The sequence below is a fragment of the Mollisia scopiformis genome, assembly GCF_001500285.1.
Source record: "Mollisia scopiformis unplaced genomic scaffold LY89scaffold_26, whole genome shotgun sequence".
Lineage (NCBI taxonomy): Eukaryota > Fungi > Ascomycota > Leotiomycetes > Helotiales > Mollisiaceae > Mollisia > Mollisia scopiformis.
In genome coordinates, this window is record NW_017263606.1 from 562,680 (window position 1) to 584,807 (window position 22,128).

Here is a 22,128-nt window from a genome sequence, read left to right on the forward strand (position 1 = left end):
CGAATCGAAGTGTTCGGATTTAGAGGCTAAATCCGAAGAGCAATATATTAATCACCTTTAAACCCACAAAACTCATGCTTCTATCATCTTCGGATCTCATCACAGAAAAATAAAAATGGCACGAATATTCATCACAGGATCATCAGACGGCATCGGTCTGGTAGCAGCCCAGACACTCATCAAGAAAGGCCACACAGTAACTCTCCATGCTCGAAACGCTCAACGCGCACAAGACGCTGAACGCGCATGTCCAGGCTCAGCAGGGGTTCTTATCGCCGACCTCTCATCAATTGCTCAAACCAAATCCCTCGCAGCAGAAGCTAACAAAATCGGCAAATTCGATACTGTGATCCATAATGCTGGCATTGGGTTCAGCCAAGGGTACAAGAAGACAGAAGACGGACTTAGCGATGTATTTGCCGTCAATGCTTTGGCGCCGTATATCCTCACCTGTTTGATGGAGAAACCAGGAAATCTGGTGTATGTGAGCAGTCAGCTACACTCCGGTGGTGATGCTCAGTTGAGGGATGTGGAGTGGAAGACAAAGAGATGGAGTGGGATGCAGGCTTATAGTGATTCGAAGTAAGTCCACCTCTCCCGAAGATGAAGCTGGTACCAACGATTTGATAGGCTCATGAATGTTCTGTTGGCTTTTGCGGTCGCGAGACACTGGCCAGATGTTGCGAGTAATGCCTTGTCGCCAGGCTGGGTAAAAACGAAGATGGGAGGCTCAGGAGCGCCTGGCTCTTTGAGCAAAGGCGCAGAATTGCCTGTCAGGTTAGCTGAAAGTGATTCGAAAAAGATTGGAAGCGGTGGATACTATTCTGGCTCGGGAAGAACGGAACCAAATTCTGCGGTGAAGAATGAGGAGACCCAAGAAGAGTTCTTGAGAGTCTGTGAGAGGATATCTGGTGTAAAGTTTCCAAAGTAGAACCAACAATTGACGACTAGGGTTGAAATCCTTCACGTAAAGGGTGAGCAAGTAGGACCAGGTGATTAATGAATGAGTGTACAATGTTGGCCTCTATTTTTATCTTGAGATGACAGTGTACAGACCACCACGAGACCCCTTCTCTTACAACTACGCTTTATCGCCTCACTGTACTGTTACACCAGTCTCTGCAAGCCTATCAGGCAAATGGAGATGTACAACTGAAATGGGTTGCAGTGGTACCTCCGGAGCCGAATGCACTAATCAGCGCCTCGATAGCAGCGTAGCAACCAAGACCGCACACTACCAGTGAACCCAAGAGGTAGAAGATGTTGAACGAGGATATCCAGAAAGTCTTCATGTACCCTCTCCACCATCTCTTCATACCGTTATCCAGACGGGTGTACTTCTTCGTGACAGGGTCAAAATGTTCTTCGGGAAGCATGGCGTTCTTCTTGATGTCGAAACCTAGTTTAAGCAGTGCGGGGAAGGTGTAGGTGAAGTTGCCAATACAGAAGGCTCCAACTAAACTGGAGATGTCTCCAATGTTCGGGACTGCTGTGGCAATGACATAGGCGATGGCCCAGTATACTGGCACTACGAAGACCCACATAATCTTGCCACGCTTAGATGTTAGGGGAGGGAAGTCTGGTAAGCTTTGTTAGATGTCTGTGACAAAGATCAGTAAAATGGTATGAGGCTTACGGAGAAGCTCAATGAGCACGTTGTTGTAGATGACTTTGATGCCAATGTTACCATACAAGGCAGCAGCAATCAATCCACCTATTCGCAACATTAATTTCAAAATATCTGGCCATGGTGACTATGACTTACCAATGATGGCTAAAATATTGCCAGCAGTCCGGTAGTTGAAAGGAGTGGTACTCTGAATGGCGGAGCTGAATGTGTATTGGCCTTGGTAAGAGTATTGAAAGATACCAAAGAACATGTAAACGAGATAGATGAAAATATCTGCAACAAGCATTCCCTTCCAGAAATCCCATGGGTTGCGCATCTCAGCAAGGAGATTGAAGAAGAGCATGGCCCCACCATAGGCGTAGATGATACTATTGATACCCTGGAAAGAGCCAAGGAAACCTACCCCACCAGACGCGTATCCATAAGGAGGTGTTCCCGCAAACTTCCTGATTGGGATGTGGCTCTCTACTGTGCCGTTCGGGAAGTTAACTTCACCGAAAGGGACATCTACGGTAGCACCAAAAGAACTGAACATAGCCGCATAATTGGGTTCGGAGTTGGCAGCAACACCGATAGCGATGAATGAAACAAGGACGGTTGTCAAGACAGAGAAGTTGGCGAGCCATCCAAAACGCTGAAGAGTGCGGATTTGTCCGAGTACCATTCCAAGAAGAGCGATGATGAGAAGGCAAATAACGAAGCAAAGTCCGTTGCCGTGTTCTCCGTTTTTGCCAATAGAAACTTGGGAGACTTTGCCTCCTTCACTGAGGATGAGTACGGCTACCAGCATAATCATTTGAAGTGACTGTAGAACATTGATCAGATGTCGCATAGCTGGGCCAAAGACACGGAAAAATGCTTGGCCAAAATCGCGGAGGGGGTGACGATCAGAGTCCGCTGTGGGTCACAATGTTAGTATCAATTCTTTTTGAATGGACTTGAAGCTTGAAGAGAATTCCGTTGAGACAGATCGCTTGGCAATGAAATGCATATCACATCGTTCTTAGGATAGTTCTTGAGATAGGTAACCGAAGTATTACTCACTGTGCATGTAAACACCCCAGACATACCATCCAGAGACCGAAGCCATGAGACCAAAAGCAGTGTAGAGAGCAACACCAGGCCCATATCCGGTGTTGGAGAAAGCCCATCTTAGCAGTTGTTAGATCACGATATGCTTGACGAAGGGCTAGAAACTCACGGAGCGCCAGAAGGACCAAGAATATCTGTCGTGATCAAGAAAAAGATAGAGCCCCAGCCTGCAGTTCTGGTAGCACGCGAGGCTTGTCTCCATTCTAGATCAGTCACAGTAGACCTATGGAAGAGAGAACATTAGTATTATCTCAAGATAGTTATGGGGATCCCAAGAAATGCAAGGTAGGTGTTGGTAAATATAAATTTAACATACCAATCATTGTGAGTTGTTACGATCTGGTTTCCATCCACTGCAGCGTTAATTTCATGCTGGTGGCCTTTCGAGAATCGATTCTTGATAACCCCGCCAAGAGAAAATGGTTCCTTGCGCTTGACGTTGGCTCCCTCATATGCACGCTCTTCAGCGCGAGTAATTTCGGCGTAGTGAAGATACTCCTCGAAAAGAATGCTTGAGTCGTTGTGCACTTGAGCAGCCTCGATCGTGAAGCCATCCCTCAGACCCGTTTCATGGCCATGATCGAGAGCGTATTGGTTTGGGTTGTTCTTCTCGCCCATGCGCGGGTCTCCGCCATCAAGCGCGAGGTTCGCAAGATTCGACATTGTGGAAGATGGATGATCGAAGGAGAGATTCAGAAACAGGGTGTCAATGCACTATATACTCAAGGGATTCCACTCGAGGGGCTCCATAGCCAGAATACCCACCTGTGCCGACTGACCGAGTTAATCCAACGCCGCGCACCAATAAACGTCTAGATCATCAAGGTCCAATATGCGGGGATATTTCCATGTCCAAGCTGATGGAATTAAGGACTGTATTCAAAGAGCCATGATTCGATGTTCTGTTATGCCAAGTAGCCAAGACGTAGCCAAGCCACTTGTACGGAGTATGTCCGAGAGCGATAACGGCTCGTATCAGAAAGGGAAGCTGGATAAATGATAATCAAGCAAAATCATATCTATAGCCAAGAGACGCCAAGAGTGATATTCGTATGCTGAGCCGGGTTAGGAAGGTGTGATGCTTGATTCCAGATACTTTGCGGCGCTGACATTCTTAGTCGCGTCTAGCGAAGCAGCGCTTGCCACAGCACGCTATTGATTACTGTATGAGTGGTATTGACAAGAGTTTCAAGATCCTTCGTTGTCAGATTGCTTAGAACAGTAGACATTGACGATTCGATGCCCGCCTTAGTCGCCATGCCAAGAAGACAAGAGTTCACATTATAACAAAATCACGATTGGCACCTTCTTGAAAAAGCTTAAGTCTACAACCTCAGAGGACCCGTATAGTACGAGTCCTCGGTTTGCCACGGAAGCGTTGGCCGTGAAGGCGTTTCGCTCTGTGTAGAGGAGAAGTTTGAGTTCGATGGGTAGAAGAACCGAGAATAGGGATGACATCAATAAAGGAGTACATTAGGAGGGAGCGCAGCGATAAGAAACGAGACCAGATATTTTAGAGAAAGTAAACTATCCTACTAAAGTATCTGTTACACTACCTATGTTCAAGGAACTGTCAAAAGCCAGAACCACGGTATTGGGATGTGAACGCTGATCACGTGACGCGACCCTGCATTTGCATCCATGCTATAATGAGAAGGATCTCCCTTAGCTTTCGGTCTTATCACCCAGATGGACCTTACTAGTGGTTTCTCTCCTGCCAGAAACAGTATCAGTAACAGAAAAAGACCATTGGCGGGGCGGGCGGCTCACTGTTGCGCACAGTGTTTCTGATGGCCCATGCGGTTGAAGACATCCGACAAGAACTGTTTGGAATCAGCCAGTTCGGTTCCGACTTTTGGGAGACATGTAAGAATATTGAACAGTTCAATTGTCAGATCTCAAGAACTATCTCTAACCAACCAGCCCCTGAATCATCCATTATCTTAGCTCTTGCTTGATGCCTGGATTGCGTATAAGGCATGATTTTTAATCCGAGCATCAGATCTTGAACCTGAAGTGTCAAATTGACTTAAAGCCCGAGGTTATGGACATACTTTTGATAGTTCATGTTGTGCTGGCAACTAACAGCTATCTAGACTCAGAGGTGTCCGGTTACTGACGGTTGAGATAAGTGCTACGTCTAGACGAGTATCGAGAGTTCTGGAACAGGCCAAGAGTTTGTCCGAGCTATCCGTTTGGAGCGCTGGTTGTGCGCAAGAGATAGTCCCCTAACCTGCAATTGGCTGGATCGTTTGTCGTTCAACGTTAATCGTTCATCGCACGACACACGCTCATTCTGCCGCGAACAATGAGAAAACCCCAAAAACATTCTTCAAGATTTGGGCATGAATATCTGGTGCACGATCTTCAAAGTAGAAGAGTTTCGTCCCTTTTACTGAAGGACAAGTTCATTAACTTTTTAGCTCGCATGAGGATCCCCTTCACATTTTTTATTTACAGAATACAAGCAGCAATCACGCTCACATCCTGGCCGCCAACCTGATTTCGTTTTGCCCAAAATCAAATATTGACACGACATTCTTGAAGAATTGTATACCCAAAAAGCTCGCCACAACGCCTTCAAGAGCAACATCTTCGGCTCTTGCGATCGCACTCGAACACGTTCCATCTCCATTGTTCCAGATCATATCTCTAGCATCGTGCCAAAAGATCTCCCCTCCAATCTTGACGCCGAAGGCTGGCGGGGTAGCATTACAAGCAACTGGCCACTGGTAATCACCAGAGCCCGTGGGACCAGGTGAGGTTGCTGGTGGCGAAAAGTCCGCGTTGATAGCCTCAGCTACAGCGCTAGGGAGGAAGGTATTGAAGTTTCCATTGTCGAGGACGGCGTTGAAAGATGTCTTGTTCCCTGAAAGGTGACTCGCATCGGTTGGAGCGGAGTTCCGTTTGCTCGGAGATGTTTGGGAGCCATAGTATACACTTTGGACTTCGAGAGCCCAGTATGACAACTGTCTTTTGTTGGCAGTGACGTTGATTGGAATCTGATCCAGGATGACAACTGGCGTCGAAACCCATTTCGACGAATGCGGAACAGGAGCTATCTCGCCAAGAGACAGGTACCCACCTGGTCCGGTTTCTTGATCAAATGCAGTTCTTTCGATTGCTAGGCTAAAGAAAGGTTCGATGAGACCTTGAGCAGCCATGTTGAACACCAGTGGGTTGTATGGAAGACGATCGTAAAGAAAAGTTGTATTGTCGATGTCTGTCCCAGGATGCGCAGATGTAAGGTCAGGGTACGCCAATCCGAGGATGCCACTATTAACTCCATCACCTTGATTAGTAGTACTGGCGACAATGCCAACTGTTTGCTGTGGCACAGTGATATTCCCGAACGTCACTGTCTCGTTTCCCACCATTCCTTGTGCAATTCCGGCACCGTAAAAGACTCCAAAAGTCTCGTTGGCAATGAGACTGAACGTTGACGAAGGCGTGTAAGTTGAATTTCCGTAAGAACATGATGATTGTGGAAGAACGGCATTTGTTGATCTGTCAATGCATTGGTAGCCATTCGCCACTACCCACAAATCGGAGCTGCCAAGATCAATTTCAACAAAAAATGATTGACCTCCCAACTTGACTTCAGCATCAACAATTTCACCTAGTGAAGTTGATAGCAGTGAAACCAGTCCTTGTGAAAATCCTCTCCTGGTGACTTCGTGCCGTCTACGGAGGGGAAATACGTTTGATGGGTATGCGATGGCAATGGAGAGAATCGAGAACGTAGAAATGATGCGAATAAGAGAATACATCATGCGACAGGGATACTGATGAAAATTGGATGAAATGACGAAGAGAAGGAAACTTCCTCATCCACGACTTTATATCCAAGAATCAGTATGCGCAAAATAGAAGAACGACGTGCTGAGCTTGAGGAGGCTCAGCAGTGTTGTGCACGAAGCATATGGCTTGCGGCTTGCAATTGGCTTGGTCGTTCACCGTACGACACACATGTTGTGATGTCGGAATGACGACAATCGACGGAGGAAGGAACGAAGTGAAGATATATTTTTAGATCGAGATTTAAGCTTGGACGATCACTAAACAGGCTAGCCTGAAATGAATCAGCAAGAGCGATGATTGGTCACGTCGTAAGTACCTCCCCGCAGCTTAGCGAAGCCCCTTCAACATCTGAAATTCTCGCCCTCCTATTCAACAAACGAACCAATATACACGACCAGCCGAGCCGAGTATCCTTATTATTAAGATCTTCACTTTAAATGTCATACCGCTAGGCAAGTCACCAGATATCTTGTGAATGGTCACTTCATTCTGATCTGTTGACGCGTCTAAGCGGCGACGTGTTCGAAAAGCCACGATGGCCGAAGAAATCATCACGTGGATTGAGACGGTTTTGCTATGGTCTTTAGCTGGACTCGCAGTGTGGGATTCGCCATTCTCGCCAAATTCCCTGTTTCGCTCAGTTGCTGTTACGACAGCAGTCGCGTACCTGTCACTTTATTTGTTGGCCAGCCTTTGGCAGAACCAGGTGACAGAGATTGTCCCCGAACCATATTTAGTTAGTTATGTTCTCTACTGCGTGAATGACTGCTAAATTACTGCAGGACGAAATTTTTCATATCCCACAGGCTCAAGCGTATTGTGTTGGGGCGTATGATATTTGGGACCCCAAGCTCACCACTCCCCCTGGCCTGTATGAGCTTCTCTTCCCCATGCATGGCTAGGCTGACTGGGTTCCAGCTATGTTTTTGCAACTTTATTCTCCAAGTTGTTTCGAAACTTTTGGTGCAGCCCATACACATTACGACTCTTCAATGTCTTTGCTCTCGTTATGACAATGTCATATGCTTCCGATTGCAGGTCACTTATCGCGCTGATCTGGAAGCCGAACTCGACGCTTCATATTTCCAAATGGATCGGTGCGGGGAAGCCTGCGTCTGCTAATGTATTGCATACTTCACTCAACATCGCGCTGTTTCCACTGTTGTTCTTCTTTTCGGGACTCTTCTACACAGATGTCTTGTCAACTTGCATCGTGTTGAGGATGTATCGAATATATCTTGAGAGAAAAGGTGCTTACACAAACTCGCACGAGGGCTTGATATGGATGTATCTTACTGGCATGGTAGCTTTGACGATGCGGCAGACCAATATCTTTTGGGTCTCCGTGTTTATGGGCGGCTTGGAATTGGTAAGGACAATCAAGACCACTCAAACAGCAAGCATTGAAGTTGTACCGTCGCCTTGGAATTGGAAGGAGTTAGTCATGGCAAAGTTGAAAAAATACAGCAATGGCGAGATACACGACATTCCCCTCGGAGATGCCGGTGTTCATGGTATGCTACTCGTTCTATCTGTGACTGATTATATACTGACACTGACACGGAAAGACTTCGCTTTGTGTGCCATCAGTATCGGAGTTGCAGCACTGTTCCGACCAGTGATACTTGCCACTAGACTCTGGCCATATATTGCGCTTCTCATCTCGTTCGCCGCGTTCGTGTTTTGGAATGGTGGTGTTGTTCTCGGTAGGTTCTCCAGCGGTTCCCGATGTACACGCACTGCTGATCCTATCAGGCGACAAGGAAAATCACGTTGCCACCATTCACCTCGCTCAGATGCTTTACATCTGGCCGTTAATGGCGTTCTTCTCAGTTCCACTCATCATACCAGTTGCATTCTCATTCCTCCGAAGCTTAGCGAAACTCCTCGCGCTTCCCTTTTTCCCAAAGTTGTTTTGGAAATACTTCCGTGTGACAACGTATATTGGTCTCGCCTTCTCTGCCACTCTAGTCATCATCAGATTCAACACGATCATCCACCCTTTCACTTTGGCTGACAACCGACATTACATGTTCTACGTATTCCGATACACGATTCTCCGCCATGCTCTCGTCCGGTACTTCCTGGCACCCGTGTATCAAGGCTGCGCCTATCTAGTCTACCTCACGCTCTGCATCCCTGATGCACCTGAGTCCTCAGTGTCCCTGATGTCCAAGTCTACTATGCAACCAAAATCGGTGGCTCTCATGCCAAAACCACAGGAGCAAGAAGGACCCAGAACTTCATTTGTTCTGATACTCCTCGTCACCACAGCATTATCACTCATCACTGCACCACTAGTCGAGCCCCGTTACTTCATCATCCCATGGGTAATCTGGCGATTGAACGTGCCGTCTTTCCCTACCATTCAGGCCCCGAAGAAACAGCGTCAACAAAAGCAAACCATGGGACAAAAGATTACTGCTGGTATCAGGTTCTGGGGGTGGGAGGGCCATGATTATAGGCTGTGGCTTGAGACAGCATGGTTCTTGCTCATCAATGTCATCACGGGGTATATGTTCTTGTATGGGGGATTCGAATGGGAACAAGAGCCAGGGAATGTACAGAGATTTATGTGGTAGGAGTTGCAGACATAGGAGGGATTTCCCAGGAGCTGAATATATGGGCTGAGTCATGTATGTAGATAATCGTTATGATTCAGAGTTTCTTGGTCAGATAGAAGAGGTTATCTTCAGATCTTGAGGCAAATTGAAGAACTTTGACGGCACATCACAAGAAATGCCAGAATGCAAAAGTAGGGAATCATGGCTCTGCACATCAATGACTGCTAGTCAAAAGCTATGAAGTCTGTGAACCATTCCTATAGACCAAGCATATCCCCAGAACCATCATTGACCATGAGACATCCTGTCACCAGCAACAAAGGAAAAACGAAACCCCCATAACTGCGGCTCAAAAATACTCCTCCAACCCATCCTCAACTCCTTGCTCCCCAACGCTTCATTTCTACTAACTCCCCATCAAATTCCTATCTCATCAATCATCCCTGGCTGCCTCAGATGCCTACTAACCAGTTTGCGCTCCCAAGAAAATTCTCCTCCAGACCCAGCACCACCAATCCCAATAAGTTCTCCACCACATCCAGTAACCGGAAACCAGCCTAATTGTCCCTTCGAACAATATTAACAATCTCGAGCGTGGTGGTAGTTGCACCCGTAGTCGTAACGATGCGCAGAAAGTCGATTGTATAGGTGGTCGTGTTGGCTTGCACACTTGCGAGAGAGTCTCGATATTGTTGAGCACGGTATTCGGCCAGGAGGTTGAGATTAACGCCAGCTGGTAGGGAGACGGGTGATGATGGAGCAGCAGTGCGTTTAGGAGTTTGAGGTTGGGTTTGGGTTGGAGGGGGTGGAGATGGAGGGGCCGAAGGATTGTTGGAAGACATGTTTGCGCTTTTGGCGGGAATCGGATTTAATGAAGGATCTATTGAAAGACTTCGATTTGCGTTGAGAAAACCTGTGAAGGAGCTTCGTTTTGCTGCTAGAGGAAGGTCTTGAAGTAATTCGAGTGGTAGGAAATGTATCGGCGTTGCGCATAAGTAAAATCAAAATTTGAGAAGCGGAAAGACAAAATCAATCCATACGCCTGCGGTGCTAGTAACTCATTTTACGCTGCGTGATTTTGACGAACATATCTTTTTGGACCCACAATCCATAGTTTAGGCTCTTCCATGGATTACTTGGATCCGCTATGGTTATGTCGAAGTTTTTGAATAGCTAGATTAATCGTCAACCACAACAGCAATTGATTCGGAGCGTACTCACCTCGAAGAAGACTTTGTTCAACTCAATCCACGCGATATTCTTTCCCAGACAAGAATTCTTCCCATGACCCCATATCAAGCCAAGAGTCCTTTCCATTTTCTCCAATGGTTCACCTCTTGCCTCAAGCCATCTTTCAGGCTTGAATATTGTACTGTCCTCTCCATATATGGCTTTACTACGCTGAATGGCCCAGTCTGACTTCCCTATCAATGTACCACCAGGCAAAAAGCGGCCATTTATCGTATCGCCCTCAGGAGGAACGACCTTGGACGCAAGACCCGTAGCAGGGACCCACATCCGAGCACCTTCTCTAATCACAGCTTGCAGATAAGGCAGCTGTCGTGCCTCTACATCAGATATGATGGCCCCTGAAGTGACTGATGAGTCTATCTCGGACTGCAAAGTGCTATAAACCTGGGGATTGGTGATAACGAAGAGGGTGGTGGCTCGAATTGTTGTCGCCGTGGTATCTCCGCCAGCAATTCTTTCGGGCTGTTAGCAAGGCCCTGTACACTGTGGTTATGGCTTACATTTGGAGTATAGCCTCCGAGGCAGCGTTTGTGGGATTGATACCATGTCGAATGAAAGACCCCATCATATCTCTATGCCTCCCGGGATTCTCCTCCGCGAACCTCTTCTGAGCGATTTCCTTGGCAACAGCAATCAGCTTTCCAGGGCCTATCTTGTCCTTCTCGGAAGGTGCAACAAGTTTCTTCAGAAATGGTATGTCAAACAGAGATGAGAGCCATGGAATTGTTGATGCCTTTATAGCGTTTGGCATGATGATCTCCAAGGATTCGAACCACTTGAATACATCATCGTCAGCTATCAGGCAACCCCAGCTACGGCCAAACGCTATGTCAGTGATGACATCCATGGTAAAGAACGCAGATTTACGAGCAAAGTCCATTGGTCTAAACGTGGACCCGTCAGAGAGATACTTCCTTCTGATGAGGTTCATGAGTTCGATGACATGGCTGTCAATCATGGCTTCGAGTCCATCAATATCTTTGCCTGAGTACTATAAGAGAATAATAAGTAGAAGTCGCAGATGGTTGTATGAACATAACATACTCCAGTAGCCAGTTGTGCTCGCTTTTTACTATGGGTAGCTTCATCAATCGTCGAGAACAAGTTGTCATGGTCGACTTCTAGTTTCTGTCCTGAGTACCACCTTGATCTAGTGTATCTAGATCTAGCTGAGCTCATTCTTATGATCATTTCAGGATCAGAAGTCAAGAGAGTATTTGGTCCAATTCTAGCAAGATCACCTGAGGCGACTTGACATCAGCGTGTGCAGACTTCAGTCACATGGTTTCACAAACCATATTTTTGAGAGACCTCGTAGAATTGTAGGTTCGCTCTCTTGGATGACATTGCAGAAGTAAGCCATAAGCTTGAGAATCTGGCCAGTAGAGGGCCTTTGAAATCGGCGAGCTTGGAGTATGATGCCCATGTATGCCATGCAGTGGGTAGAAAGACAACGAGAATAAGCACATAGTGGGCCGTGAAAGCAGTTTCAAGAAGCAATGGTAACGAAGCCATTGCGGATAGATGATGGATATGGAGAATAATCGAGCAGTAGGAATCAGGAGAAAGAAATTTCAAGTCAAGACGACAATAAAGCTAAGAACCCGATGATCAATTCTTAGCTCGGTGCTCGCACCTCGTTGCTCGTTGTTCGCATCTCCATCAGCACTAATCCTAGGTCCAGCGGGTACAAAAGCCGAATTCATATGAGCCCAACATCTGCCGATTGGACATCGATATTATATAAAGAAAACAAGCACAACATGATGATGGCGGGGCAAAATGTATGCACTTCAAACCGTGAGGGCTATTTCGCCGTTGCAGGTAGTGCTACCTTGAGCAATGTGAGACTTTCTTAAAATAGAAGCTCAAACCAAGCAGTAGACACGAAGAATGAAAGGTGGATTCAAGAAGAGTCTGATTAACTCAACACAGTGTCTTCGATGTCGAACATTGATATGTCGTCGATGTTTGAGGTTCTCTTGGGGTCGGAACATTTTAGAACGCCATGAGCTTAAATTTTTAGCGGCTCCATAGGATTACTGTAGGCATCAGGACCTCGCTGCGTCATCCGCACTCTTCTTCTTACAACATCGACAATTACAGCTTGTCGACATACGCTCCATGCCAAAGAAACGGTTTACAACTCAATACTCGAAGCCGCAGAGTACTGTCCATCCCTCTCTAAGCTCCGCGACGAGCTCTTCGAGCTCAGCGTATCGTAAGTCCCATTTCCGTACCCCACTACGAGATCCTCAATCAGGCAGAAGAGTGCTTCTAGAAGACTGCACAACTCATGAATAGCCTTCCCAAGAATACCTCAGCTAACAAATATCCAGACAACGATGCCCAACCCACGGTGAACGACCTGATCTCTTCCCTCCGAAAATCCACAGTCTCCTCCACATCCAGCGCGTCCCCCACGACTATCACAACTCCCACTTTACCCCCACAGATCCGCCACCTTCTTGCCCAACCAGAGACACCCGCCCCCAGACCTCGCGCTAGAGATCGTAGACGCTTTGACGCCAGCGGCAGGCGTCTACCGGCAGGTCCAGCACCTCCAAGATCATGGCTTGAGGGCTCACGAAATGCGCTTCTGGGTATGAGATATCGTGGACAGCAGCGGGTATATCCGACTGATGTGGAACATTTACCTGGTCTCTCTGCCGGTGAAGGGAAGGGAAGACGACTCGGGGATATGTGTTTGAGGAATATGGCAAGGGATTGGGAGTTTGTGAAGGAGTACGAGAAGAATAATTTGGTGGACCTACCGAGTGGACTGAGAATGGCATTACTGAGTGCTATTGCTGTTTATGGCCCGGATGAAGGTGTGGGATTTGAAGGGTAAGTATTTCATTACTTCACATTTTGGGGAACTCAAATATTGTGACCCAGACTCGCATATGAGGACGCGACTGCGATGTTTGGACCGAAATTAAGACATCAAAACTGACAGCTACTAGGTTGAAAAATCTCCTTATCCTTCCACAACAAGAAGACGGGCAGATATTAGAATTCGACCCTGAAGAGCACAACGAATCATTCTTCCGACTCGATGTTTCCGGCGCTATGGGACATTCCCTAACGTTCAAGCAGCTTACCGCACTTGTCCAGAAGCCCACTTCAACAAGCGAGATAGACCCTGATCTTTCCTGGGAAGAGAGTATTTCAAGATTTCTTTCCCCGCCAATTCCAACACTTACACATCTTTCACTCTCCCACCCCTCTCCGACGATTTCGTGGACACGAGTCATAGCTTTCGCTAAGCATATTCCAAGACTCACTCATCTCTCTTTGGCTTTTTGGCCTGTCCCATCTCTGACTCCAATTTCAAATACCACAGTAATGGCAAGTCGTTATGCTAAGGATGTTCAATATGGCGGTACAAACTACTATTCTCACTCCTTGGACGGCGATTGCAGAGAAGCAGCTGAGGTGTTAAGAAGATTGGCGGGGAAACTGCACAGCTTGGAATACCTGGATCTGACTGGATGTGCGGACTGGGTAAGAGCGTTGAGGTGGGTCGGAGATGGAGGGGAGGGTGATAGAGGAATAGATTGGGGTACTCAATGGGTCAAACTACGGACGTTGAAAGTCCATAGTGGGTTGACTTTAACTGAAAAGTGAGTCTCTCTTAAATTGCATTGGCTTGTCGAAAAGCTAACAAAACCTCAGTTCTCCTTACAGCGATATAGTCCACCTCATCCAGTCCAACAAAGAAGCTGTCGTCACCCAAGAGATGCTCTCTTGGTGGATGCACCCACCTGAATCCTCCCATCGAAGTAAACGCAAGACTTGGATAGACGTCCAGAAAGATGACTGGAGAGTCTACTCTCACCTCTGGAACGGAGGCGACGAAGAAGAGATGAGAAAGAGAAGTGCATTGGATAGCTTGGAGAGAATTGAGAAGAGAGGAGTTAGTGGATTGGTAAATGGTACAGAGATGGGTGTTGGGACAGGATTGGGAGCGAGTCGATGGGCGGGCCCGGTGGTTTGGGATGGAGAAGAGGCGAGAGTGAGAGATGCTGAGAGGGCGAGTGTTTGGGATCAGTAGGCGGAGATCAAATCCATCCTTCTGGCCTATTCTACTCTGTTTGTGCACGTAGATCAACAAGCCCAGGTGAGCTTTATCCACTGTGAATATCAAGAATCGAATAGCAGCGCTGAAAGTCACTTCGAGTGAGGTGACACGAGTCTGTATGCTAAAGTCTCCTCTCACAGCAAAATCTCCCGTTCGGGCGAACCTCAATTACTATTGTGATCTTTCGTTATTACTAAAGATGCAGGCGAAGATGTATCTCTGACGTTTACTTGATGTCATAACGATCACCACACATAATGATCATGATCATCATATGCATGACATATGTATGTCACTTTGTACTTGTACTCCTACCTCCTCCCCTACCTCTCACGTCCCCCTTCCCCACCTGCTCCTCGCCCCATCCCCAGCCTTCCAGATCACCTCTCTCTACCCTCAAACCCTCTCATCAACACACCAAACACAGTATAGCAACTCCTACACACATACAACCAAACCGGACTTCCCACTCCGCCACCTCTCCGTCAACGTTGACGGCTAATCAAACTCATCCATCCATCCCTTTTGTAGCCGAGCAAAGCGACAACAAAGGGCACCAGGGCACCAGGGCTTGCAATGCGATGCGATGCAATGCATTTCTCCCGCCGCCCGCCCGATTTCCAACTCTTAGCCAGCTAGGGAGTGAGAAGTGAGAAGCGTGTGTGAGGGAGGGAGGGATGAGGGAGGGTGCCGGATACCCGGTCTTTGGGTCATTCTGTCTGTCTGCACCGGGATGCTTACAGAGGGGAGATGGGGATGGGGATGGGGATGGGGATCGGGCATGAAAGACCGCTCGCTGTTGAGGTAGGTGTTGGGGTGTTGATTTCCAAGCAAGCAGCAAGCGGGTAGGTAGGTAAGTAAGTAATCAGATGATTAGCTGATGGGGGAAGTGGGAATCGCATTTGAATCGTCCGTCTGTTTGTTCGATTGTTCGCCTTGGGTGAGTGACTGGCTGGCATTTGATGATGATGATGGGGAATGGCGTCTGATGATGGGGATTCGGGATTGGAGATTGGTGGATAGGAGATTGAAGAGGAGAGGATCGGGAAGGAAAGAAAGGCAGGAATAGGAAGGTAAGACAAGATTACCTGCTTTTTTGCTATTGGGTGTTCGTCCCGGTGTTTCCTGCGATATGATGGGATGGGATGGGATGTGAGGTGGGCCTTCAAACGCCGATTTGATTTTTTTCGTGTTACGGATTGAGGGGGTTTTGAGGGGGTTTGGGAATCGGGGATTGAGAAATGAACACTCGTTCAGGTACAAAGTGAGATGAAGTGAGAACTGAAATATCGGAACCGGGGATATTCTCCTACATCCATCCATCCATCCATCCTTCCTTCCTTCCTTCCTTCAAGATTCGAATGGGAAGGATTGAAATGTCATTTCCAACCCACGATTCGATCGAGTGAGTATGTCCATTCGACTCCGATTTGAATTTCTGGCCCCCCTTTCAGCGTGAAATCCCTTAGACCAAGACCCCAAAAAACCAAAACAGCAGACCCACAACCTCCAACGTCTAATCTCGAAAACCCAACACATCCTCCACTCCAACACCAAGCCAGCCTTGAAGCTTGAAGCCACCACCCTGCACTGCACGACGATCGCCGAAAGGAACTCCTCCCTCTTGCCACCAGATCGGCCAACACCAACAATAACAACAAGGAAAAATCAAAATCGATAATCTCCCTCCGAGCTAAAGCTGAAATGAAATGAAACCCTCCCTGAGTCACCTTCCCCTTCAGGATATTTTGATTAGCAAACAAACGAACAAACAAACAAACTGTGCAGATCGAATCCCGGGTCCATGGTTCGCACGTAGAGGCAATCTTATTTAAGGTAAGAGTAGAAAATGAAAGGGGATTGGTATTGGTCTAATATCGTAGTACTAGGATGGGATGGTAGGATAAGTTTCTGCTAAGCCTTGAGGTTATTAAACTAAACTAGAATAGCGTGGATACCTAGAGAGACGGCGCTAAGTTAATTAGAGCGAGAGTGACATTTTGGTGGTAACGGGATGGAGTTAGGGCGGTGGGACGAGAGCTAGCTAGATGGATGGGATGGTGGGTGACTGACTGACTGACTGACTGACTGCCGGTAGTGCGTGCCGGTAGTATAGTGCAGTGTAGTGGGCTCAGCTGAGGAAGATGGTGCCAAATGGAGATGGGTATTGTCCGGTCGGTCGAAACCAGTCAGCGAAACAGAGGAAGTGGAAAAAGAAGGATAGACTCGGGGATCGATCTAGGAGATCGCGCAAGTAGATGGCGGGGACGGAGGACGAACTCCTGATGAGGGATTGGATGGGATGGAATGGGATGGGAAGCGGAGACACCTCCTATACCTGACCAAGTGCACGCACGTACGTACGTTCGTTCAGCCTCGTGCTACAACAGCCGTCGCTCGTCGCCATCACGCACAGAACCCTTGTTGTGACAGCGAGCCAGCACATCAAGCAAGCCTCGTTCGTCATACATACCAATCTTCAGCATGCATATCTTCTTCAACATGTATGTATGTATGTATGAATGTATGTGCTCATGCCCAACTCCACCAACCCGGAAATATAGATAGAGACAGAGGAGAACAGTTCATTCTGCATGCAAGTAGGTATGCGAACGACGAACCAGTGGCTTCACGCACATACCATGCCAGGCACCTCGCCTTGAAGAACGAGAACAAAAACGAAAACCAGGATCACGACCACCGCAATGTTTCGGAGACATCTCCGAGAAGGATCCGAAACCGCCAAGATGCAGAAGTGGAAGTGGATTTGAGGACGGATGGCTTTTCCGATCCAGCCAGACAGACAGATAGAAAGATAGGAAAGAAGGCTTGATAGAAGGAGGCAGATCTAGGCTTGCGCCGCAGGTAACCGCGTACAGATGGATAGATAGACAAATTCATTGTTTGCATTGTTTGGCTTGGCTTGGTTAGACAGATAGATAAGCATAGATAGGCAAATGAATCGAATCGAAACAAAACGACAAAGATCTGTACCTCGCCATCTTGCCTGACATTCGTGCTCTCTTGCCCCTATCTCTGTGCACCTCTCCCCGCCATCAGATTCGAAATTGGCTTCTGCTTCCTTCCCGAGACATGTCGTGCGATCGATGGATGGTTATACAGAAAGAAAAAGGAGTTCCTGCTTTTACGTGTCGCGGTTCGTGAATCCTGATTCCCTTCGATTCCTGGTCCTAGATGGTTCGAATAAACGAAAAGAAAACAAAAGAAAACAAAACAAAAAAGGAAAAGGTGCCAGAAACCCCTTAGCGTGCACCTCACCCCAAAATGGTAAGGCGGTGCCGCCGATCGCGACGGGAATGGCTCGAGCGTGCATTTGTAGCTGTTGACTGACTGGTCCAACGACAACGACCTCACTACGAATTGTACTGTACCGTACAGTATTTCCACACTCGCTCGCTCGCTCGCCGTCGACATACATACCACGCCTCAATCCATTATTACCCTCTTAGAAATGGCACCGTACGTACGTCCATCCAACCATCACCGCATCGCAACGCATCGCATCGCATGATCCAATGAGAGAGCAAGAATCGTCTGGTCTGGTCTGGTCTGGAGCGGCGCAGTTCGCTCACTCACCTTCTTGACTTGGTCGGTGGTCGGTGATGAAACAATGACGCCTCTGTGAAGCGTTTGCCGAACGATGGATGGGGGATGGGTGGGCGATGACTTGCATGATCCCTCGTGTCTTTTCCTTTTTCTGAACTGGGTGGATTGGATGGGGTGTGCGATGGATGGTGTGCGGCGGAAACGCGAGCGAGCGCTTGCTGACATGACATGACAGGCAGGGTGAAGTAAGGAGGGTGGAGGGTGGATGGGAGGTAGGTAAGCCATGCATGCATCTTCAACCCACGCCAATTCTCTCTCTCTCTCTCGTTCCCTCGAAAGAGCAAGAAATACACCCAAGAACGGAGACGCATGAAAGAATTGTTGGGAAGAGTTGCTTCCGACACAGGATTTTTGCTCTCTGGCTTGCTTGCTAGCCAGGCTGTCTTTGTGTTACTCGTGGTGCGCGGGCTGGTAGTGGGTGTGGTGTGGTGTGGTGTGGTGTGGTGTTGATATATCACATGGCACAAGATCGCAATATGCACGGCGGGCCAGCTGCTGCGGTGCGACGCCTTCCCGAGGGAGGGTGATTGCGAGTGTCGCTCTGGTTCTGTACCGGTTTTTCTGCGAATCCATCATCATCATTTTTTGCTTGATGGCTGATTTTTTATTATTATTCTCACTCCATTATTTTATTGACAATGCTGCTGCTGCTGCTGATGGTGATGATGATGGACGGTGCTCACTCTGATGGACAGTGCTGAGCTTGCTTACTTGGCAGGAAGGAAAAGTAACAGTAACAGTATGATTATGATTATGATCTCCCTCGGCCCGAACCGTCGGGATCCTCAGGAAGTCTGGCCCGGCCGGAAGTAGTCGGCTTCACACCCTACCCTACCCTTGCTGACTGTCCGTCCGCCTGCTGTCCAGGGACCCCTCGATCGAGGGCGCAGTGAGCGATCGGGATGGGCTCCATCTCTTCCCCGGGTCATCCATCCATCTGACTTGGGATAAAATCCGGATTATTTTTATGAAAAGGAAAATCGGTACCTATGTATTATTCATCTGGTTTGGGAAATCCACATTTTCTCCTTTTCTTTGCGGAGTTCGCGAAAAAAGCATCATCAGTCTACTCATTCACGTGGATGCCTGCAACTAAGCCAACCAACAGCTAATAAGAAAGCCGTCGCCTTCGGCACCGTGCAGGACGCGGCATGTGAGCATCTATCTCCTAACCTTACCTGACCTTACCTGACCTGCCTATTCTCGGCTGAGCTAAGCCAGCCTGGTTGTGCGGGCGGACTCCTGCAGGCGCGATGTTGGGACTCGGAGATAGGCGTTCTCTGATTCGACGCTCCTGCACGGGAGCTAAGCCTGGGTGCGGGGCAGAGAATGATGCATTGCCTGAGAAGACTCTAGTTTGGTATTGTAGGTAGATTGATGGGAGGGGAGGGGAGGGGGAAGGGGGAAACCTGGTTGGGGGCAAACTTGGAATGAAATGAGATCGGGGAAAGTTCGTCGTCATGCTGTTTGGAGACAGAGATGCTTTAGTGAGGGGAAGAGAGGAGAGGCGCAGATGGATGGATGGATAGATAGTGCTGAGGGAGGCTAGGTGCCATTAGATGTGAAAGTAAGACATTCGGAAGCGTAAGTAGGTAGAAGTAATTAACGGTGGTCTCAGTCACTTGCATTCTAAGCTACGACTCCATCCACGGTCCCTGAATCAGAATCAACCAAACCAGCTGTGATACTCACCACTCACTCACTCACTCACCCAGCGCCATTCCTCCTCCGTTCCTCATGTCTCGCATCCTGATATCATTGTGCATAGGTGGCGTTCTCATCTCAGACACACGCACCGGCCGAACAACGGTATGTATGTATGTATGTAGGATAAGCATCGACAAGTGACCCTCTCTCACGATAATTATCAGGCGATCAGATTGGCTGGCGTCTGGGCTGAGACATTGGCATGGAGGAGGAGGATCGTGCTATTGTTCTGTTCTGTTCTGTTCTTGTCCAGCGCCAGGTAGTGTCAAGTCAAGTCAAGCCTTCAGTAATTAGTGTCATGACCGGCGGCGGCGGCTTTATTTATTAGGGTACAGTAGGGAGGAGGTGTGGGGAAAAACCGCTGAACCGCCTGTCATCTTTAGTGTTGACTGCCATCTCTAGTGCGCCATGCTACTATGCTTGGTTTTAGTGAGGCGTTAAGGTCTCCCGGCCTCCCCTATTGGAGAGCACTGTTAGACTACCACGAGAAAACGGAGCTGGCTGCTGCTGTGGGGCAGGCAGGCTGGGCTGGCTTGAAGGCTTAAGCTAGTAGGTACCTTGACAGGACGCACGCACGCAACCTTGCTGGAAAGAATGGGTTTGCATGCAAGAAAATGCATGTTTCGTCCTGCGTGCGTGCGTGCGTGCGTGCATGCTTTGCGGTTTGGAAAAGAAAATATGGAAAATGCAAAACAATGACAATTGTTTGGAGTGAGTATGTGGACGGTGGTGGTGAGGTGCAGTGTCACCCAGGGTTATGCATCCCCTCCCATGGGAATTCACCGTGATCGCTCTCACTGGCCGGCATTCTTGGCCTCTCAGACATATTTCGTACAGCTCCCGCATCCTCCATAACCTTACCAAGCCCGCAGCTCCAGAGCTGCTGGTGGCGTTCTCAACTGCCATCATCCACTCGTTAAAGAATGGGGAATCTGCTGTTCCATTGGTTGAATCCTCCAGCTGAACAGTATACAATTAACCGGTTATCGTATTGGCAGCTAATTAAGTTAGTCCATCAGTCACTGATGGACAGAGAGCGCCGTTGCCTGGCTGCTGCTGCATAGCTCGATCTAAATCGCCGCCAACGGAGTGTCTGCAGGGCAACCGCTGGTGATCCGTCTCTAGGGGGGGGGCCAACGGCTGATAGGGTAGTGGTGAGGCTCATTGAAGATTCTCGGGCGTCGTAGCCGGATTGTACCTGACGAAAGTGATACATCACTCTTGGGGAATGAAGATCCCTCAGGTGCATGCGAGAGGATCTCGATACCGCCTCGACGAATCGCAAATCTGCCATTCGGGGGAAGGTGTACTGTACCTGACGTGAAACATTTTTTCACTCGACAGAGAGAGAAATAATCCACATCTCTCAGCATGACTTTTTTGCTGCGAATGCAGCTAAGTGACGGAGCGGGTGAGGTAAGGTGACGGGTTGCTGCTTCTCCTCTTTCTCGATAGCAAGCACCTTGATTGGCTATACCGGGGACCAAGTGAACGCCTCCATCCTCGAATTAAGTAGAATACAGATCTGAGGCTGTTGTGTCAATCAAACCTTAAAATTGGATAGATACTCGACAGGCCTCGAACTGAGTCGAGTCTATCCCTATCCTATCCACCCATCTTGCCATAGTCATACTCCCGTCCCAAAGAAAACCCACTTGGACCAGACCAAACCACTCTCGTTTGTTCTGCGGGCTTTGCGCAACGCTTCTGTCGATCAGTCACTTTCTGAGCGTCTTGTGGAAGCTGTTCGGTGAGCCCGTCGGAGGTAAGATTAACCCCAAACCCAAGGCAATGGGACTTTTGCACGTCGCTGAAGATCACGTCGCCGAGGATTGCGACTGCTGCTTGCTCGTAGGGAGAGCTGGGGCGGGCACGAGAGGGGGAGAAAAAGACACGAACCATGTACAGACAAGCTAATCTTTACAGGCTAGACTAGGTGCCAGATTTGGAAGGAAAGCTTCTCTCTCCCACGTGCTGAACATCAACAAGCTTCTAAGACCATTGAAGTCCATATCGACAGCATTAGTGGCAATAGCTACGAAAGTTCATATATCTACTCCCGACAACACCCTTCTCCAGGTTTCAGGTTGTCAGAAGATAGAGAAGGCCAGCACAGTCCGAAACAAACAGATCAATCTCACCCACGCCCACTTACTCATTCTTTCTCCCTCCCTCTCTCAATCTTTCCCATCCTGCGGCTGCCTCTCTTGAAGCCTCAACGCCTTACCAGAGCGTCGGGGAAGTCCCACACACCGGTCGGGTGAGCAGTCAAGCTTACTTGCATCCTCCTCAACAAACAACATCATCATCAGCTCATATCAGATCTGGAATCTGCTCCTGCAGTTGCTGCCTCTCCCTTCCTCCTGCGCGCA

The 22,128-nt window shown here is 48.3% G+C and overlaps 9 protein-coding genes across 9 annotated transcripts; 4 read left to right on the forward strand and 5 right to left on the reverse strand.

Moving 5' to 3' along the window:
- Positions 1-115: 115 nt before the first annotated feature.
- On the forward strand, positions 116-931 carry LY89DRAFT_596394 (putative daunorubicin C-13 ketoreductase; the record flags this gene model as incomplete). The annotated part of the gene is made up of 2 exons (XM_018209921.1): positions 116-582; positions 631-931. 2 exons carry the CDS (start codon positions 116-118, stop codon positions 929-931), a joined length of 768 nt encoding a protein of 255 aa, XP_018064776.1.
- Positions 932-1,030: 99 nt separating this feature from the next.
- Positions 1,031-3,579, reverse strand: LY89DRAFT_260638 (uncharacterized protein). Its single transcript, XM_018206271.1, has 6 exons — positions 3,039-3,579; positions 2,832-2,945; positions 2,675-2,781; positions 1,766-2,527; positions 1,637-1,714; positions 1,031-1,579 (listed from the first exon to the last, which is right to left on the reverse strand). The coding sequence occupies exons 1-6, from the start codon at positions 3,383-3,385 to the stop codon at positions 1,131-1,133; spliced, it is 1,857 nt and encodes a 618-aa protein (XP_018064777.1). The 5' UTR covers positions 3,386-3,579; the 3' UTR covers positions 1,031-1,130.
- Positions 3,580-4,381: 802 nt separating this feature from the next.
- On the forward strand, positions 4,382-4,770 carry LY89DRAFT_689670 (uncharacterized protein). Its single transcript, XM_018215949.1, has 2 exons — positions 4,382-4,436; positions 4,493-4,770. Exons 1-2 carry the CDS (start codon positions 4,412-4,414, stop codon positions 4,678-4,680), a joined length of 213 nt encoding a protein of 70 aa, XP_018064778.1. The 5' UTR covers positions 4,382-4,411; the 3' UTR covers positions 4,681-4,770.
- A 238-nt stretch (positions 4,771-5,008) lies between these two features.
- Positions 5,009-6,964, reverse strand: LY89DRAFT_656206 (acid protease). Its single transcript, XM_018212370.1, has one exon. The coding sequence runs from the start codon at positions 6,493-6,495 to the stop codon at positions 5,203-5,205; it is 1,293 nt and encodes a 430-aa protein (XP_018064779.1). The 5' UTR covers positions 6,496-6,964; the 3' UTR covers positions 5,009-5,202.
- A 94-nt stretch (positions 6,965-7,058) lies between these two features.
- Positions 7,059-9,105, forward strand: LY89DRAFT_596356 (uncharacterized protein; the record flags this gene model as incomplete). The annotated part of the gene is made up of 5 exons (XM_018209916.1): positions 7,059-7,259; positions 7,306-7,394; positions 7,442-8,037; positions 8,092-8,229; positions 8,279-9,105. 5 exons carry the CDS (start codon positions 7,059-7,061, stop codon positions 9,103-9,105), a joined length of 1,851 nt encoding a protein of 616 aa, XP_018064780.1.
- Positions 9,106-9,422: 317 nt separating this feature from the next.
- On the reverse strand, positions 9,423-10,299 carry LY89DRAFT_689675 (uncharacterized protein). Its single transcript, XM_018215950.1, has one exon. It carries the CDS (start codon positions 9,927-9,929, stop codon positions 9,645-9,647), a length of 285 nt encoding a protein of 94 aa, XP_018064781.1. The 5' UTR covers positions 9,930-10,299; the 3' UTR covers positions 9,423-9,644.
- Positions 10,138-11,853, reverse strand: LY89DRAFT_700880 (cytochrome P450; the record flags this gene model as incomplete). Its single annotated transcript, XM_018217150.1, has 5 exons — positions 10,138-10,260; positions 10,309-10,792; positions 10,839-11,329; positions 11,383-11,579; positions 11,634-11,853. The coding sequence occupies 5 exons, from the start codon at positions 11,851-11,853 to the stop codon at positions 10,138-10,140; spliced, it is 1,515 nt and encodes a 504-aa protein (XP_018064782.1).
- Positions 11,854-12,462: 609 nt separating this feature from the next.
- On the forward strand, positions 12,463-14,395 carry LY89DRAFT_740142 (uncharacterized protein; the record flags this gene model as incomplete). The annotated part of the gene is made up of 4 exons (XM_018220551.1): positions 12,463-12,559; positions 12,678-13,185; positions 13,305-13,964; positions 14,017-14,395. The coding sequence occupies 4 exons, from the start codon at positions 12,463-12,465 to the stop codon at positions 14,393-14,395; spliced, it is 1,644 nt and encodes a 547-aa protein (XP_018064783.1).
- A 2,874-nt stretch (positions 14,396-17,269) lies between these two features.
- On the reverse strand, positions 17,270-17,970 carry LY89DRAFT_261200 (uncharacterized protein). The gene has a single exon (XM_018206273.1). It carries the CDS (start codon positions 17,855-17,857, stop codon positions 17,453-17,455), a length of 405 nt encoding a protein of 134 aa, XP_018064784.1. The 5' UTR covers positions 17,858-17,970; the 3' UTR covers positions 17,270-17,452.
- Positions 17,971-22,128: the final 4,158 nt, after the last annotated feature.

What these genes read in the sequence shown, in the direction of transcription:
- LY89DRAFT_689675 (XM_018215950.1), bottom strand. Translation starts at nt 9,929, where the DNA reads ATGTCTTCCAACAATCCTTCGGCCCCTCCATCTCCACCCCCTCCAACC.
- LY89DRAFT_260638 (XM_018206271.1), bottom strand. Translation starts at nt 3,385, where the DNA reads ATGTCGAATCTTGCGAACCTCGCGCTTGATGGCGGAGACCCGCGCATG. An exon ending in GTAACAACTCACAATGATTG is followed by an intron (nt 2,946 to 3,038) that starts GTATGTTAAATT and finishes TCTCTTCCATAG; the next exon opens with GTCTACTGTGACTGATCTAG. An exon ending in CTGGGGTGTTTACATGCACA is followed by an intron (nt 2,528 to 2,674) that starts GTGAGTAATACT and finishes TGTGACCCACAG; the next exon opens with CGGACTCTGATCGTCACCCC.
- LY89DRAFT_689670 (XM_018215949.1), top strand. Translation starts at nt 4,412, where the DNA reads ATGGACCTTACTAGTGGTTTCTCTC. An exon ending in CCTTACTAGTGGTTTCTCTC is followed by an intron (nt 4,437 to 4,492) that starts CTGCCAGAAACA and finishes CGGGCGGCTCAC; the next exon opens with TGTTGCGCACAGTGTTTCTG.
- LY89DRAFT_261200 (XM_018206273.1), bottom strand. Translation starts at nt 17,857, where the DNA reads ATGTCGACGGCGAGCGAGCGAGCGAGTGTGGAAATACTGTACGGTACA.
- LY89DRAFT_656206 (XM_018212370.1), bottom strand. Translation starts at nt 6,495, where the DNA reads ATGATGTATTCTCTTATTCGCATCATTTCTACGTTCTCGATTCTCTCC.